The sequence below is a fragment of the Protopterus annectens genome, chromosome 1.part2 (assembly GCF_019279795.1).
Source record: "Protopterus annectens isolate FY-2018-M chromosome 1.part2, PAN1.0, whole genome shotgun sequence".
NCBI classification, from domain to species: domain Eukaryota; kingdom Metazoa; phylum Chordata; order Ceratodontiformes; family Protopteridae; genus Protopterus; species Protopterus annectens.
The window spans coordinates 1247607129-1247627186 of record NC_056727.1 but is presented as its reverse complement, the minus strand read 5'-3'; the positions used below and the strand labels follow the sequence as shown (position 1 = coordinate 1247627186).

General features: G+C 38.1%; 1 protein-coding gene across 1 annotated transcript in view; it reads left to right on the top strand.

Moving 5' to 3' along the window:
* The window catches only part of LOC122792326 (cell cycle control protein 50B-like), a gene marked incomplete in the record, with an annotated part of 1604308 nt that overhangs the window by 70574 nt on the left and 1513676 nt on the right, over positions 1-20058 (top strand). The window contains 1 exon segment of the mRNA XM_044060122.1: positions 10321-10458. Within this exon segment, the coding sequence (XP_043916057.1) occupies positions 10321-10458 (138 nt within the window).

The following is a 20058-nucleotide window of genomic DNA, read 5'->3' as shown; positions in this document are numbered from 1 at the left end:
AATAGTTATGGTGCAAGATATATATGCAAAGATAAGACATTATTGCAGATATTACAGGGAAGGCAAAAAAGAAGATGGAAGACTAAGATAGTCTAACTAGATAATATACTAGATAGTCTAACTAGATATAGAGTGGAAAGCAAGATTTAAGGGTGGGAGTAATAGAGAGGAGGAGTAGAGCAACAGGGAAAGGAATGAGATTGATAGATGGGAGAAGGCAGGCAAAAGGCAAGAAAAAAAAAAAAAATGTTAATCTGGATATAAGCAAAAGTGAGACTGGAGGAGAGATGGTGGGTTGAATTTTTTTTTGGATTGGGTAGGGTAATAATGGTGGTAATAATAGGGAGGAGAGGGTCCACCATATAACTTAGCAAGTTATGAAAATGCATCTCCTCCAGAGTTGAAGAAATGTTGACTGTTTGAATGAGTGTTCTACGGGACCAGAAGAGACTTAGGTTGGTGTATGGTATGATTAATTTATTTTAGTGCTGGGGGACTTTTCAGGGTGTTTGAGTATTTTGAATGCCTCAATGAGTTGGGCGGAAACTCATTGAGGCACTCATGAGAATAGGGGGGAAACTCACAGAATAAGAGGAAGAGGAGCAAATGCAGAATGCTAAGCAGTAAATAAGGGATTACCTTGATAATATGCATGAGTTTAGAAAGGTTGCTGTTAAGCAACTGTTTTTTTGATAACTAGAGCACAAAAACTTTTGTCACAACAACTCGAGCAACAGGAAGTAGAAAGGGCTGTCACCAAATTTAGGAAGTTAGCAAGAGATCCTGGAGAAATTTTGGAAATATGTTGGAAATTAAATGGAATCCTGTATAAAGCAGAGAAATATGGAAGTCAAGAAAAGGTTCAAATAGAAATGTTTATTGAAGAATTAAGTATGCCCAGGTTAGAGGTAGCTGAGGCTCAATTTCTAACAGGGTAGTAGGAGATGAGAAAAATGGTGATGTTTAATCATTCTATATGAAAGCCCCCAGGAATATATAGTATTCCTTTGGAAGTTTGGAAGCTAGAAGGGGAAAAAAACTTAAAGACCTAGAAGGTTTTGTTTAATAGTATTTTAACAGGAATACCAACAGCCTGGAAGAAAGTAGTGCTGGCTGTAATACCTGAATAGGGCAAAGATCCATCAGGTCCAACTTCATACAGGCCATTTCAATACTAAACCGTAATTATATTTGTTTGTCTAGAATTAAAAATATCAAACGTGATGCCAAAATTGATAGATATGGATCACTGTGGCTTTATGCAGGGGAGGCAAATATTTGACATTAACAGATTGATGATCCAGAAGGAAGGAGAATGTAAGAAAATACTATTGTGGCTGGTGGGTCTTGATGCAGAGAAAGCATTTGACAGAGTAAGCTGGGATATTATGAGCAAAGCAATGGAAGCACTTGCATTCCCTGATAAAATTATAAGGCTCATTAGGGGAATTAGGGGGATATATGAGGTATCAAAGGTGAAAATTAAAGTGGGTGGAGTCCTTCTGATCATTTCTGTTTGAGCAGAGGAGCCAGACAGGTGCGTCCTCTTTTCCCTTATAGTTACTTTATATTTAGAACCATTGGCAAAGAAAATAAGGGACTCTGCAGTTCAAGAATATAATTGATGTGATGGTCAAGAAAAGCGGGCTCTATTTGCAGGTGATGATAGTTTATGCCTGACAAAACCAGAGGGGGACATTACAGTGTTGCGGAACATTTTGAGACAGTTTCAGATCTTTTTGGGATACAAAATTTAATGAAGGTAAAACAAAGGCAATAGCTTTAAATTATGTACCCACATGTGAATTGCTTCAACAATATCCATATTTACAAGGACATGATAAATTAAGGAGTATGGATTAAAAATGGTTCCAGTGTGGCAGCTAAAGATAGGTGGGAAGAGACTAAACAAAAGGTACAAATGGAAGCTCTGTTATATGGACATGGATAGCAAGATACAAATAGTTAAAATGTTTAGTCCTTTTATTCTTATGCACAGGTCAGGCATATTTTTATCAACCAGAGAAGTTGTGGATAACAATTTAATAAAGAGCTGAATGATTTTTTTTTATCTACGAGGGGAAGAGAGCAAGAGTCAAGTGGGATAAGCTAATTATTCAATAAATTACCACACCAGTATGATAAGGTGCACGGCCCAAGAAATCCAGGCATAAAAACCAAAAAACAGCCAGCACACATTAGTCAGTGAGGCCAAAATTGATTACACCAACCAAAAACTGACCTGTTTCAGCATGAAAGCCTTCATCAGTGTTATGTTCAAAATACAAAAACCCATGTTAAAAAGCATAAAAAAACTTGGTGATTGGTTATTTATAAATCATTAAGCCCAGGCAAAAATACCCCCCCAGCTTACTGATCCACATTTTCTCCTCCTCATTTACTAAAATATGCCAAGCACTTTTGTTCCTTCTGTCCAAAGTTGTTTTGTTAATAGCAACAAAATTAAACTTAGTTGAAGAATGTAAGATAGTTTGTTTTATAAAGCATTAGAACTACGTCCACATCTCATCACTTAAATGTTCAAAAATTCTTACTTTAAAGGGACAATAAGTTTGTCCAATATAACAAAGCTGAACATGTGTGGCTAAATAAATCACCCAGTCTGCATTACATTTTCCAAAAAATATCAACAGAAGTGTTTTTAGACGTAAAACTTGCTTATTGGTTGGCATATTTTATTGAAGTCTTAGAATATTGGTTACATCGTGTTGCCATGTATAGCCCTAGATTTAACACATTTCTGTTATGTTTGACTGAACATGTTCTAAGAATATGTTTTACTTCAAGGATAAATGTTATTTACAACTCAAAGGTACCGCTATGGGCATGTTTTTTGCCCCCATTTATTAAATTTGTTCATGGGGGTATAGTGAGGAACAGATCAATTATGATAGCAGTCATAACATCTTTGTGATTCATTAGATGTCTGGCGAAGATGTATAAAAAGGAAGGCAAACTCTCCACTGAAGGGACTTCTCACCAAAAAATCCAAGGAAATGAATATAAAGTAGTGAGATGACCAACCACGATGTGCAAGTTCTTCACTTAACTGAAAAAATCCAAGTAGCAGACGCAGTATAAAACGTATTCCAGTTTATTAGATAAAATGAGCGCTTTCGCGTAGTTCAGAGCTACGCTTCTTCAGATAACTTTCTTACAAATGAAACTAGATTTATATACTAAATAAGGCGGGATGTAGATTGATTAATTACATTAATCAAACAATCAAATGGTTGTATCTTAACACATTCACTGCTAAACTACAAAATATATATGCAGCTAGTTATACTCAGAGATATTAGCTAACATTGAAAGTACTATCGCTAGAGCAAAAAACAAGCCTAAATTTCTAAAATATAAACATTGTGTATATATATCTCTAACCAGATGAATAAAACGTATATATTTTCCTCCTTTATATATAAAGTCCCAGTCCATAAATATTTGATTTAAAGAATAATAGCACATATCAAATGTTCCATGTCTAATGTTAAAAGTCATATATATATATATATATATATATATATATATATATATATATATATATATATATTTATCATAAGAATGAACCATTACTCATGATAGCACACTTTCACTACCAATATTAATAATGTAGCTGTTTGATATATGCTTAATATATGGCTACATATGATATTTATTTAACTCAATAAAATGTCTTAAAAAAATCTTAAAAAAAATGTACATAACATGCATATATACATGAATGACTAATGTATATGTAATGTCGTATATATATATATAATATGCACATAAATTTATATACGGTGTCACATATATATATATGCGAGTGAGACACAAAGAATATATACAATATGTGTATCACTCGCTTAAATAAACAATAGTGTATATTTTAAAGGTAAACTGGAAGAAGCTCAAAGCCTCACGAAGGTCAAACATTGGAACCAAATCAGGCATCTATAACAACATCATGTATATACATGCCCGATACAACATCTGGTGAAGATATTTGAATGACTGGCTTGTGTGGAGAATCGGTCCTTGAATATTTACAAGAGTTTGTAGACTGTTTAAATGAGAATAAATGGGGCATCAACTTTACATTAAAGTTCCATGAAACTAAGATTGTTTATTTGGATGTGCAGGTATTTGTACAGGAGGATGGGACTTTGGCCAGTACAGTATACAGGAAACATCCACACAGTAGTACACGTTTATATGCTAATAGTTGCCATCCTTTTCGTATCATAAGAAATAAACCAAAATCTCAGTTTTTGAGGTTGCGTAGGATCTGTTCTTCTGAACATGAGTTATCCATTCAGAATCAAGACTTGATTGAGAGGTTTTGTAATAGGGGTCACCAATACAAATCATTAGTTCATACTTTTAAGTACAGTCAGTACTGTAGACAGATCACAATTATGAAAATACAAGACCAAGAAGAGTCATTCACAACCTTTGAGGTTAGTTACTTATTATGGTAGTAATATACATTTTTTAGAGATCTGGTACAAGGAGTACTGTATTAACAGATTGGTTAAGGAATTTGTTACCATCTAGATGTCTGTTTTCATACAGGAAGGGCAAAACACTGGGAGACTGGTTCAATCGTTACAAGAAACCAACAATGCCCAGTTTCACTTCACATCAAATTACCATGGAGGATCAAGCTTTGCCATGTTGTCACCCCTGTGGTAATTGTAGTTTTTGTAGGTATGTGTGCAAAAGCAAACATTTTACCCCTAAAAATACTTCTGTTTTTGATATTAATATTTTTGGTAACTGTAATACTGACTGGGTGATTTATTTAGCCATTTGCACATGTTCAGCTTTTTATTTTATTATTTTTATTTAACATTTGTTTGCCAGGATAGTCTGACTGGACAACAAGTGTCCATTTTCAGCGGAGTCTTGGGGAGAAAAACTCCATAAGTTTACAGAGAAGAAATGTTTAGAAAAGAAGGTCTGTCTGCCTGGGATGACATGCTGGACAAGCCACGCTGCTTCGCAAGGGACGGCTTGCACCTGTCACCCCTGGGATTCGGATATTGGGAAGGCTCTTGCCACCCCATAGTGCCTTTTTAGGCAAGGCTCAAATTCTAAACCTACCACCCTAGAACACAAAAAGGAAAAAACTAAGGGTAATGCTGCTCAATGCCAGAAGTCTAAATCTCAAAATGCGAGGCCCTTCTCAGTATGGAGAACATCGATGTCTGTGCAGTGACAGAAACCTGGTTCAAGGCTCCTGAGAGCACCCCAGCACTATCAGGTTTTACCTCTTATCATGCGTTCCGCCCCAAAATCCGGACAATACCAAGAAAGGAGGGGGTATCCATATTCATCAAAGACACCCACACCTCAAGACTGGTGGAAACGCGATGCATCGGAGACCATCCAGGTGCAATTAACCGTAGGCAAGACTGCTCTGCAAATTGTAGCATGTTACAGGCCACCCTCTCAAACTCGGGAACCTCACATGGCCTTCCTGAAAACACTAGAGGGATAAATGTATCACCAAACACCATCATACTAGGTGACTTCAATTACCCTAATATAGACTGGGAACACTACTCAAGCCCAAACACCCTAGCCCAAAAGTTCCTGGAATTCATAAACTCAAATGCCATGGAACAACTAGTCACCATCCCCACAAGAGGAGAAAACATACTTGATCTCATCATCACGAACATGGGAGCACAATGTTCAACACCGAAGTATACCCTCACTGGTGAGATCAGATCACAAACTAATCTCGCTGGAGGTCCTCATCCCACCCCACCTGAAATAAAAAGACCACAGTAAAGAACTTCGAAAAGCCGACTTCACACTTCTAAAGACTAGTGTGGTCTCCTTTAAGGCCCGAGCCGACGAAAACAGTACTCAAGCCGCTGAATCACTTACAAATGCCTTCCACCAGCACCTGCAGGACTGCATGGATAAGGCAATCCCAAGCAAAACAAAGACTCTTTGTACCAAAGGCAAGCGTCCACTCTGGTGGACCCCAGCCATAAACAAACTCTACAACAAAGGAGGAAGCTACTACAAGATAGAGCAAAATCCTTAAAAGGTAAGACACCCTTGATCACTATAAGTAAAAACTAAGAGCTCTCATAAAATCATCCAAAGCAAATTTTGAGAGAAAAATAGCTAAAGACTCAAAGACAATCATAAGGCCTTCTTTAGCTATGTTAGAAACCTGGGAGGAAACTCCCAGATATGCTCAGAACTAGTTCAAAATGATGCGAAGATTACTGATCCTACAGACATTGCCAACATACTGGCTGACAGGTTCAGTGCAAACTTGTGCCCCCAAAAGGAGATATCTATACCAAGCGATTGCAGCCCCCAAACATCTCCAACGCCCAAGTGAGAACTGCTCTCTCCAAAGCACAAAACACAGCATCCCTGGGCCCCGATGGTGTCGCCGGCCGTGTGCTCCTGGAACTCAACGGGGAATTAAACCCACAGCTAGGACAGCTGTTTAATCATAGTCTTACCTCTGGATCCAGGGAGTGGCGCACTGCAACTGTGGTCCCACTTCACAAAGGCGGTGCCTCCACCGACCCTGGAAATTACCGGCCCATTAGCTTGACAAGCCTTCTCTGCAAAGCCATGGAGAGGATCATAATGGACCTCATAAATAAAGACATAGGGAATTTGCAGACTTTGGATCCATCCCAGTTTGGCTTTGTCAAAGGCAGATCATGCCTTCTAAACTTGGTTGACTTTTGAAACAGTCACCAAAGCCATTGATGAGGGAAAGGCAGTCCATACAGCCTACCTCGATCTGGCGAGGCCTTGATACAATACCCCACTCGGGTATCATTGAAAAACTCATCAGCGTAAATGTTAACCCATACATCACAAGATGGGTTGCAAACTGGCTGAGTGACAGAACCCACAGGGTCAGAGTTGCTGGCACCATGTCAGACTCAAAGCCTGTCACAAGTGGTGTACCACAGGGCTCAGTCCTGGGCCCACTCTTGTTTGGCATCTACTTTTCGAAGTACAAGCAAACACAGGAGGGTTATGGCTGACAAAGTTTGCAGATGACTGCAAACTGGGCGCCATAGTAGAAAACACATCTGACACAGATATCCTTCAGAAGGGTCTCACAGAAACGGATAACTGGTGCCAGAGCCATGGCCTAAAGTTAAATGCCAAAAAATGCATAGTCATACCCTTCGGGAAAAACAAGGTTACCCCTAGCTACCAAATAGGTGGCAATCCACTGAGTACAGAAGAAGTTATCAGGGACCTGGGGACCCAGGTTGATAGTAGTCTGTCATTCGACACCCATGTAGCTAAAGTAGTTAGGAAGACCTTCTACATTGCCCATTGCCCACCTTATCATGAAGGGATTCTCATCTAGATCAAGGGAGGTCATAGTCTCCCTATACTCATCACTCATCAGACCAATGATTGAGTACAATGCCCCATTCGGAATGTATCTGACCCGACACTTGCAGCAGCTGGAGAGGCCACAAAAGTTCCTCACCAAAAGGATAAAGGGTATCAAACATCTGTCCTATGCTGCCCGACTGAAAGAACTCCAGCTCTATTCAGTCGCCATGCTCTCAGAGGTGACCTTTGCCTAACATACAAGGCCATGTCAAACCCAGATTTGATGAATATGCTTCACCTCAAAAATCTAGATCCGTCAGAGCCACAAGGCGGGAGACTTAAGCCTCGACACGGCTATTAATGGGTCGTGCTGGAGGGATAGATTCATCACCCAAAGACTCCCTATGCTGTGGAATAAAATCCCGGTATATGTGAGGCAGAGCACCTCGCTGGCCTTGTTCAAGAGAAATGTTGACCAATGGATGGGAGATCGCAGATATACCCCAGGGATTACCTCAGTGTCACTGCTCAACAGAGGCACAGCAAAATAATGGGTATAGTTCCCCATACTAAAGGGGTGGCGTAAGCCACAAAACTATGGGCTAGGCTTGTAAATGCCCTCGGGCAGATAGCCTAGTATGAACCTATGAACCTATAAGAGACATTACAGAGTAGTAGCATACAGATTGTAGACTTTACAGCTGTTAGTATACAGTAAGAGGATATTTCCCCTTTTGGCTGAAAATGCAAGTGTACAGAATATACAGTGAGAGTAGATAAGAACCTGGTAGAGCATTGCAAGATTTTTATATTGGACAAACCTCTCGTCCCATTAAAATAAGAATTACTGAACATTTAAGTGATATGAGATGTGGACACAGTTCTAATCTTTTATATAAACATACTATTTTACATTCTTCGGCTGAGTTTAATTTTGTTATTATTGCCAAAATAACTTTGGACAGCAGGAACAAAAGTGGTCAGCATATTTTATTAAATAAGGAGAAAATGTTGATCATTAAACTGGGGGGTTGTTTTCGCCTGGGCTTAATGACCATTTATAAATAAACAATAAAGGAGTTTTTTGTGTTTTTAAAGAGGGTTTTTGTATTTTGAACATAACACCGATGAAGGCTTTCATGCTGAAACCAGTCTGTTTTTGGTTGGTATAATAAATTTTGGACTCTCTAACTAATGTTTGCTGGCCGTTTTTTGGTTTTCATAAGCTGATTCTTCCAATAGAGCAAGGTGGCTTGGGATTACCCAATTTGAAGGGGTATTTCAGAGCAACACAGTTAAGGCTCCTATACATAGTACAAGCAGAAAACCTATAATTCAAAGTGGAAAGGGATGGTGAAACAGGGGGGCAGTTGAAGAAACAAGGAGAGACTATGATTTGGGATGCAGATCTTTAAGGATAATAACAATAATCATACAGAATATTTTATATTCATAAAGTAGCAGATGGTATTCTAAGAATTAAGCCAACATGGGATTGGAGAAAGGAGATTCAGTTGATAAAGGTGACTGCAATTAGGTAAATAGACTGTAGAATGAGAGGTCGCTGGAATTTATTGGAGAAAATTAGCAAAGCACCCAAGGTAGTGGGAGCAAATAACTTGAGAGGGGAAAGGTGTAATAGAATTGGAAAACAACAAGAATTTGTTTGTACTGCAAGTTAGAGATTGCCTTCTCTATCAAGGATTGGTATCTGAGTATAGGCAAAGAGAAAAAAATAGGTGGGTCCTTAATGAAAGACCAGCACTGGTAAAGTTTTTACTAGAATCTAGAACAGAAGCTACCATTAAAAATGAATAATTAGAGCATATAAAATATTGCATGATAACTGTAAGAATCAATCAGTGGGAGGTTAGAAAGGATTGAGAAGAGAAATTGGATAAGCAATTCGCAAAGAAACAATGAGAGGATATACGTGTGCCTCCTAAATATGTAACAAAACCTAGAAAATTTTGAATTTTTGCTTGGAAATGTTTACATAAATATTTTTATACCCCATGTACACTCCAGAGAATTTTTCTTCTGGTAGACTGCAAATGTTGGGAGGTATGATGGTGAAGAAAGATATAATTGGGAACATAATTTTCAGGGAGTATAATGAGTTAGCAGACTTTAAAGATTCCCTGCAGACTAAGCCGTCAAAAATGCTAGGTGAGCAAATTGGTGCAACTAGGGGAAATTATTTTTCTGAGCTATGTACAGAATTAGAATTGCCTAGATGTAGTAAGGCCTTGCCAAGTCTAATTATGCCGGCTGCCAAAAAAGCAATCACTAAAAAAATGGAAATCAAAGTCTAAACCATCCGTACTAGAAGTAGTGCATATAGTAATGGAGAGAACATCTGGAATTGGGATCTTTAGAAAAGGGTAGGAGCAAATTACATAAGAAAAACTATGGGAATTTTTGGGAACAGGACATACAGTGGAGGAATGAGGTTTAAAAGAAGGCAGAACTTAAATAAGCTATGTAATGTTTGACTGACAATGGGTTTATTATAAGTGATGTATGTTTGCAACTATGATTATGTCAATATGGTTTGTGATGTAAAATGCTTGCAACTAGGATTGTCTGTATGGTTTGTTTTCATTTATATAAATGTATGATTGCCTAATATAAGTGATTAATTTAATAAAGATATTTCTTGTTTAAAAAAAATGATAGCTCTACAAGAAGTTCCTTTCTCTGTAAAATATTGCCTTTCTATCGCCTACCTTTGGCATATCTTGTCTGGTCTGGAGCGTCTTTTCCTTCTCTCATCTGCTATCTTCTCAGCAATCTAACCGAAGAACGGGCATGGCTAGCATGCTTGGTGCATGATGAAAAGGGGTGATCCCTTGCACTTGGGGAAAAGTTTACCTAGTAAACAGCCCTAATGTCTGTAGCATTAGTTCTGCTACTTAGACGATGCATCTTTGTACAGAATGTTTATATTGAAATTGTCTTTGTTTTGTTTTACAGCTGGATTACACTGGTGATAACGCTTCTTTCTCGTGTTCAAACTGCTACAATAAGTGCAGCGGTATTAATGGCTCTGTTGACAAGAATTACAGTTGCTGTTCCTGTGCAGTTGACTTCAATGTCAGCAGCTTTATTAAGGTAAGATCGGTATTGCATATTTAACTATTCATGTGAAGCAGCTGTTTTTTTTTTGTTTTGTTTTGTTTTTTTTTTTTGTTTAGAGATTTATGGGTAAAGAGGATGTGGAATTTTTCTGTATAGCCTGCACAGACATTTTATGCATTCTAGATGTCCCAATTGTTAGATAATACTTTCTTCCGTAATTGTGCTTGATATTTGACTGGAGCCGTTTTTATTTTACATTTGTTGACCAGGCTGGTCCAACTGGATACATGTCCATTTTCAGTAGAGGTCCGGGGAGAAAAGCTCCATATTTACAATATTATTTATAGTAAGAGAGAATTTACAAAAAATAGTAAGGAACATTACAGTTTTTTACTTTACTTTGGAATTTTACTCCCTTATTTAGTACATATATGGTATAGTTAGTCATAGTAAGGAAATCGCAAGTAAAAATGTTTCAGCTGTACAGATGCATACTCTTTTTAGGTAACAGAAAAGTATCTAGCACATGCAGATAAGATGAGTAATACCCATTAGTAAGTGAGGTAGTTAGTCAGGGTTAGCACAGGGGCATAACCATTTTGTTTTAAGGTATGGCTTCAATTTGCTTTTAAATAGGGTGTTTGAGGTAAGGGAGGTTAGATCACTGGGAAGAGTTCCAGGTTTTGCCAGTAGTGTTAGTCGCCAGCTAAATTGTTAGTTTTACATATTTGCACAAGTTGTTTATTAGATGAGCGTAAGGTTTTTAGGTTGCTATAGGAGGTAATAAGATTTGTCAGTATTGGTGTGTTAGGTTGATACAGGATCTTGTGGGCAACTGTTAGTTGGTTAAATGTTAAGATTTGGCAGCTGTAACCAACCTAGCTGTGTAAGATTGGGACAATGATGGGTTCTGTAGGAAGACCCAGTTGCAAATCTGGCAATGTTATTGTAGGAGATTTAGTACAATAGTGCTAATAGGCAATAGTGGACCTGGCTAGTGGGGTTATAAAGGGTTTGATCCTATATAGGGGACCTAGTTTCTTGTTGACTGTTTTTATAGTGCTGTTTATATGGGAATCAAAGGTAAGGTTGTTATCTATTAGTACCCCAAGTGGTTTTGTAGTGGGATTCGGAGAGATAATAGTACGATTACTTGATGTAACAGTAAAATTAAGTGTGGATGATCTACGGGTGGGAGTAAATAGTAGAAGCTTTGTCTTTTTGGGGTTCAAGATAAGACAACGGTGTAGAAGCCATTTTTCAACTGAATTAAACACATTTTGGGTTAGTGACTGAAGATCTGATAGAGAAGTGGATGAGCATATTAATGTTGAATCATCTGCATATTGGATACAGGTAGCTTGAGGTATTGCAGCATGTAGGTAATTTATAAATATAGAAAATAATAGTGGTCCTAGTATGGAGCCTTGAGGGACACCGAGGGTAATCGGGAGGTTAGAAGCTAAGTTATTCTCCCATAATACAGCCTGTTGCCTGCTGTTTAGGTAGTATTGGAACCATTTTATAGCCACTGTATCTAGTGACAGGTCTTTGAGTATGTTAATGAGTAGTTGGTGGTTTACCATGTCGAATGCTTTTGACAAATCAATAGAGGGCAGAGGATAGAAGCTCATTATTCCGATGTTTATTAATGTGATCAGAGAAGGATAAAAGAGCAGAGGTGGTGCTATGAAATGGTCTAAAATCATGTTGGCTAATAAGTTGTTTTCTAATAGGAAGCTTAACAGCTGTTTGTGAATGCATTTTTTTGTGTCATTACTGAAGGTATCTGTACAAGCGAGTTCTTGCAGATATTTTCAGTAGTACATTAGTAGTCTGAACTGAAACTCTGCTCTCACTTGATTTGTGTCAAACTTTTGTTTTATTTTTAACTTGGATATACTGCATCTTTAACGGTGAGTGGCACAGCCTTGAGATTGTTTAGGGAAAGAAAAATTGTAAGAGTTAGTATAAAGGCTGAATAAACAGACTAGTGACTAGTTGTGGTACAGCTTCACAGTATGCAAATGTGGTCATCTTAAAACAATGCAGTGATTCAGAAGTTATACAAAGTTCGAACAAAGTATGTTAAATAGGAGTTTGTTTCAAGTCAGACATGCATGTTTATAGAAGCAGGAAAGACAGTGAGATGCACTCAGGAAAGTGAAAAGAGGTAAGGGCATTCTGTGCAAGTTCATTGGCAGATTGAGACATCATTAGCAATCATGCTGATTTTCAGGTGTACCTGTGAAGAGGGATATGTATTTTCTTATTTTTAGATGAACAGTATTTGGACAGAATTTCTGAGATGTGCATCTGAGGTGCTGAATGCTGTCTCAACTTTTGCTCCTAACTGTAAGTTATAGTGGCTTCAGATTTAGCATGCATTTTATGGAACTGTATATTTATGTAGCTTGGGAATGATGATCCTGCAGCTGAAATGGCACAAAAGGCTTATCAGTTTGTCAATTTGTTTTCATTGAAAGCAGGAGTTGTACAAAGTGCTCAGTGGAAAACAAAAGAACTGATGGTTTTGCTGGATGGAAGTGCTACATTTCTAAACCCCTCACACCTTCCTTGCTTAAATTTAACTCCAGGTATGCGCCACTTTTAGAGAGAGGGACCAGTTTCAGTGAACTGAGACACTCGCAGAATTGTGAAATAAAATTTAAGTCTTTTGTGTGCTTTTAAAAGAATATGTACCCTTGCCAATTATTGTATAGCAGTATCAGTAGCGCAACAAATACACAACTGGTCAGAGTAGTACCATGATAATTGTTGTTGCTCAGGTCCCTCACTGTCTCTCTATACATAGTGTGTAGATGTCTTAAAACCAGGATACAGGACTACTTGAGACATAATTTTATCTAGCTTTATTGCTTATACATCCTCAATGATGGACTTTTATGGCACTTTAGTGTAGACACACAAGTGCTTTGCTTTTCTGCATGCTTTAATAGCTGGTATTCATGAAGCAGGGATCAGACAGCAACACATCAAAACCTTCAAATATTTTGCCTTTTGTGATGCATTCTGAATACAGTGTACCTTGGGATATTAAACTTGTCCTTTTCCGTTAGAGCCCTCACCCAGGGCTCTGTCATTTCTAGAGTTTGAGGGTTGATTGATAAAACCCAGACTTGCAGCTCTGTTTTCTGTTTTAAATGCTGCTGGTGCTGGCTTGCTTAAGTTGTAGGCCATTTGTGTGTACAGTATGTGTTTCATTGGTGTCTTGCTATGGAGACAGAGGGCAAATTTGTCTTCTGAGTTAGTTTCGGTGTGTCCGGAGTAAAGGAGTTTTCATTCCAGAATGTTATGTAAGTAGTTAAAATAAACTTGTCTTTTGGAGGATATTTAATGAATGAGACTATTTTTTTCTATTGTAAAGGATTTCAAATGTGTAGACAACAGTTTGTGATTTTGTGAAGTTGGTTGGCAAGGATGCTTGGGAACATGGCTGAAGAAGAGGTCAAGTGCAGTAGGAGAGTAATCTAAACAGATGTGAGCCTAGAAGATGAAAACCTGGCTGTAGTGGCATTGAATGAACAGATTGTGTAGTACAAGTGCACCCATTACATAAACAATAGCTATGGAAAAGAGCTTCATGAAGTATAGCTTTTGTGGGCAAATGTTAGAAGGTTGCATATTGATAACATAATACTTATACAGGCAGGAATTTTTTATGTAGGCCGATTTGTGATTATGACAGATTCTTAAGTTAATTTAAGATGTTTTCTGTGCATTTAGTTAGGAATAGGAGAGAGTGGAAATAAGAGGCCAAACCAGTGACTTATGCAGGGTCAGTCAATGCTCACTGCTTAAAGCATGTTGGTACTTTCAATATGAAAGGTGTGTGGAGTAGGCAAAAAATCTCTTCACAGGTCTAATAAACTTAATTGAATCCAAAAGTCTACATTCAGTGCTTGTTCAACTTGAGATATTTCAGATTTAGTAAATGTAAGAAATTCAAGGGCCATGTTCACACTATTAAGGTGATGCCCTTTTTTGTGGGGATTGGTTCATATGAGATGTTTAGAAACTGGATTTGATGAAATATTAGCTCAGGCAATATCCAAAATGTATGGTGAATTACTAAAGAAAATAACCGTTTGAAGAAGTGTAAATGGATTCCATTAGATCTTGGCCCAAAACTCAAGCTTTGAGTTTATTTTACTCATTGCAGAATGTTTGCCAGGCTCTACCATTGACTCTTTTCCCTGTTTTTTTTTATTTTTTTATTTTCCAGATTTTATCATTTTCATCTAGATATTGTATGGAAAGAGAAACTGGTTGTAGAATAGTTTGTTGTGAGTTTCGTCTTGGGAGGACCAAGGAGGGTGCCTTGGATTAAAAATTTACAACAGTATTGTACAGCTACTCAATTTAAAATGTATGTCAAATGTATGATTTCATAGCACAATGGAAGCACCCTATTTGTGGGAGACTCAGGGGAAAGAGACTAGGCTAATTCTGAGGTAAACATTACCATTCTGAGACTTGTGTGTTGAGCAGTTATGAAGCTGTTTAAATTGATGGCCTTAAAAGATTGGAAGCAAGAAATAGCTCCTCTAGGGTAGCTTAAGAAAGGCAGTGATGATTTGGGTGAAAGTGTGATTTTTGGAAGGAAACATGTCACTAAAATATCAGGGCCAGGCAGTGGAAGAAAGTCCATAGACTGTACTACTTGGTACACTGTAGCTGTATTGCAACTGTAAGCAATTTAGCTACGTAGTGGTTGAGGACAAAGATGGTTTGCTAGATGTTCAATGTTTGAGTGAAGCAAAGGGAGCACATGCAGTTAAGAGTACTTTCAGTAAGTAAAACCAACAGTGTTAATTCCTCCATTGCCTTTCCTTTTAGAACTAAGGAAACATTGGTCTGGTGGAGTGACAAATGAAGTGGCTAGGATAAGGTCTAAAATTTACAAGTTGCTAAAGAAAATTTAAAGGGAAGAAGGTACAGAAATCTTTAGCACTGGTTGCATAAACATTTGACATACCTGATTGTTTTCAACATGTTCCCAATGAGAAGAGCACTGTGTTGAAGATGTAATAAAGAAGTACTCGAGGTCATATTTGGCACTGTGGACCCTTGTCAGAATATAAGCTGAAGTGCAAGAAGTGCTTGACAGCATTTACCACGGAAAGGTGAGTGTTATTCCAAAACTTTTTATTAGGATATTTTCACTTGAAGTGATGAAGTGGGAGTGGACTACAACGTGCTATCCTTAATTGTTCTGGTTTCAAAAAAAAAAGTTAGTAAGACAGTTTTGGAAGCTGCAGGAGCTAGCGTATGTAAGGGAATTGATAAGTATAATGGGTATCTTTGAAGTAGAGGGATATCAGTCTGAAAAAAAAACAGGCAGGCATTTCTAAATGACCACTGTGGTTCTAGCACTTGTGTGGTCACAAAGTCAAGAGTAGAGTGGGACACAGTGAATGACGAGCAGTGAAGGATTGAGAGACAGAAATCTAACACAAATATTTTGTATACTTGGAAAGGTTTATGAAATGTATTTTTCACCTTTCAGTTTTGATTAATAACGCACACGCACACACGCACACACACACTGAGACTGGAGATGCATGAAATGGGTGGGATTAAGAAACCAAATGAATTAGACAAGGAAGGAGTGATATTGAGCTGAACACACCAAATATGAAAGGGTGAAAATGCAATTAATATAACATTGGTAAAAAGCAAATGTGTTTTAAAGTGGCATAATTTTGTATTATATTGGGAACAACTAATTTTTAAATGTTGAAAACCAGTAAATATTTTTTTAATTGTATTGTAATGATGGAGAACTTTAATGTCAAAAGTTTTTTTTAATTGTCGAGTTTTGTGGATTGTGTCATTATTAGTGAGCGAGAGAGGTAGGTATGGAAAGGTGATCATCTTATTGATCACTGGTGTAGTAGATTAAACTCTATGGGTTATATCCTGCATAGGATATAACGATAGCCAGCTCCTAAACCTTCAGGACACCTTCTGTGCACCCAAACTGCTAGTTCAAGCTGACCTGGCTGAAAGACAGATTTGGATGCCAAGCCCTTTACAGCTTTCCTTCCAGTGAAGATGGCACTCCTTTGTGGGCTTTTTGTGGTTCTACTGTTTGATTAAAGCTGTTCCATTGCTGGGCAGATAAGTTCTCTTTGGGAGAAGAACCTTCCACATTTACCTTTTTATTGTTTTAAAGTTGATTCTTAAGCAGGAAAGTACTTTTAAGAAAAGAAAATGTTTTTATTGACAGTTTACTTTTAAATGGGAGTGCAACTTTTTGACAGGTTAAAGGTTGTTTAAAGAGGTTTTTTCTATGGAGAAACTGTATTCATTTTACTTTGGGGGTTGGGAAAGTGTATTAAACTGCTTTTTACAGTGTATTTACTTAGAAAAAAAAACTTACTTGTAACTACTTTCTAATGTTTACCAATTTTATGCTGCTTACCTCCTGTAGGAAAGAAGCAACATGTTCATCAAGACCATGTAACAAACTCCTGGTCTCCTCTGTCAGACCTTCTTCCAGCCTCACAAAGAGGGCTAATTGAGCAGCCTTTGGCACCACAGCAGGCTAGTAATTTGCTTCAGCCACAAGTGTGTGACTCTGCTGTGGCCAAATCATTTCCTCAGACTACTCATCTTTCCCCCGATCCCCCTGGTGTTCAGCCATTGTGGACTTAGACTGGGGGTTATCAACATTCTTTGTGGCTGTTAGGGTTCTTTTAGTGGGCAAGGGAGAGAGACTATCATTCTTGGGAGAAAGGGCAGGGAAGGTGCCACCAAAATGTCAATCTCTGGGGAAGTTGTTGCTGCCATTACTAAACCTGGTTGCCCCAACTTTCATGTCAAAAAGAAACTGAAAACTAAACATTTATCTTCTCCTGTACCAGTTCTGTGGATAGGAGTCATTTACTGAGATGGTCTGTCTCCGGGTTTTGTACAGGCTTTTTTTCCTGTCCTGTAAGATATTTTCTGGTGAAAGAAATAAGATTTCTCTTTTCCAGAAGAGGCTCGAAATTTTCAATCTGTAGATGAATGTGTTAGGACAGATGGAAGTTTTTCACCTCTGATTTCTGATTCAGGTTCAGAAGACAATGGTGTCTTAATGTCCCTCTGAGGGATTTAGTGTCTCTGAGACTGTTTCCAGAATGTTCCTGTGTTTCCAGTGGACAAACTTTCAAATACTAGGAGTTGTTAGAAATGGAATTCCCAGAACCTTCACCCATATCTCCAACACCCCCCCCCCCCAATACTGTCAGTATTGGAAAATGCTTTCGTCCCAACCTGTGGTTTCCTTGATGGCCAGCACCCAAGAAGGCAGATAGAATGTACAAAGTTCCTCAGTCTTTCAAATTTCTATATAGTCAGCCCAGACCGGACCCAGTAGCTATATCTTTATTTAACATAGCTAATGCCAAACATTTTGGTAATTCTAATCCTTTAGGCAAGGACAGTAAAGCTATTGATGGGAAGTGTGTTTCTGCAACTTTAATTTTTAGAGTTTTAAACTGTTTAGTTTTTGTGTTAGTTTATTTTGACTAATTGTGAAAGCATGAGGAATATTTTACTTGCAGTTCCCTCTTGTGAGGAAAAATCTGCTCCTATGTGGTTTTGTTTTATCCATTTTTCAGGTCACTACTCTTTGTTTAGAGTGTTTAACTCTGATGCTGCATAATAGGACTGTTGTCACTGGTACCATGTTAAGGTTTGCCTGGATGTGTTCTCAGAACCTCCCAAAAGTAGTGTAGTTTTTGGACCCTCTGCTGCAGAGATTATAAAAATGTGATGAGAGGTAAGATGATTCAGATAATCTGTTTTTCCAAGGGATTTTCTGCTTCTTAGAACAGTTTTGGCAATAAACAGTCTCAGGGAATCGTACCTCTCAACTGTCCAGATTTTCACAGAATGTCCAGATTTTTATTAATATTTTTGGACGGTTTCCCATTAAATTTCTGGTTTTCTGCCAAATCACAGAGGATTGAAGTCATTAAATAATGACTTTTTTAGTTTCAAGACTTCATATTCTTTAGAAAATGTATACTAGCATATATTCTGTTCTAGCAACGTAAGTTATAAGAGCAATATTTAAAATATGTTCCTATTTTTGGGCATTCATCTCATTATTTTAGGCCTTGTCCAGATATCTTGCACTGAGGTGTGAGAATGCTGGTAAGTAGATGCTTAAAAAGCAATGACAGGAAGATTCCAAAATGAAAGCAGGAATCCCAAGAGCAAAGGGCAGTCAAATAAGGTAGAATGACTATGTAAGGGACCTTGTCCCCCCCCCCCCTCCCACCCTGGCAGTCCCTTATCTCTTCCAGAGAGGCGCAATCTCCATTTCTTATTTTGGCAACAGTTTATTTCAGACACATCGTTTTGAGCCTGATCCAGCAAGGATAAAAGTGGCCAGAGGGAAGAAATTCCTCCATATGTGCCAGACCAAACCCTTTTGTTTCCCTTTCCTACAACACTTGCTGTCTCATTGTAATAGGTGCAATTCCTTTTTCCTAGTCAAAGAAAAGATTTTCTTCAAGAACTTTAGTGGTAAAGAAAATGCCTGGATTCCAGTTTTGGATCTTTCTTTCCTAAACCAGGTTGTCATAGTGCCCAAGTTCAATATGTTTTGACTTAGGCTGTTACCCCTTCTTCCTTCGAGTTTTTAATAACCTTGGTTTTAAAAGGTGCCTATCATCACATTCCTTTTCATCTAGATTTTAGGTATTAAAGTTTTGTATGTCTGGATCACATTATTGGTTCTGTGTCTTACCCTCGTGCAATCCTCTTCTCCAAGAGCATTCACAAAGTGTCTTCTGTCATAGCCTATTGCAGGCTAAAGGGTATTCAGTTTTTCCACATTTAGATGACTTGCTTATCTTTGCAAAGTCTTTTCCAAACTGCCAGGAATCTTTAACTTGGATGAGAGATCTCCTACACAGGCTGGGATTCCAAGAGTATATTCAAAAGTGTTTGACTTCATCATACAGAATTTTGTTTCTGGGGTGTTGGCTAGATTTTTCCCAGGGATTTTCTACTCCGACTTCAGTCACTGCAAGGAAATACCTCAGGATTATGTGTCTAATAGCATCAATGATTCTAATGACATCTCTTGCACGTGAGAAAAATGCAATGGTATCTGTAATCTCTTGGGGTTCAGCACAAACATTCATAGGATTTGTGAAAAGATAAATCAATTGGTGGAGACATCAGATATTTGTGAATCCTAATCTCCTGCTCCAAAGCAGTCAGTTATGGCAGACACCTGCAACTTTGCTATTAGAGCAGTCTTGAGGGGGTCAAAAGTGCAAGATATCCAGGACAGCAAAGACTGATCAAATCACATAAACTTAGGAGATGCTTTCTCTTATCAAACAGCCAACTCTCTGAATCATCAGTCCCCAGGACCTCTTCAAGTAGTTACAGACAGTACCACAGTAATGTGGTCCGTAAACAAGCAAGGGGGAACCAGCTCTTCACCCCTATACAGACTAGCCTGGTAGCATGGGATATAGCTTTACAGCATAATGTCACTCTATGGGCATCCTACATTCTAGCTACAAAAACTGTGTGGCAGACAAGCTGAGCACGACAAAGTCAGATCCTTACGAATGGAAACTAGATCAGTGGGTCCTCCAG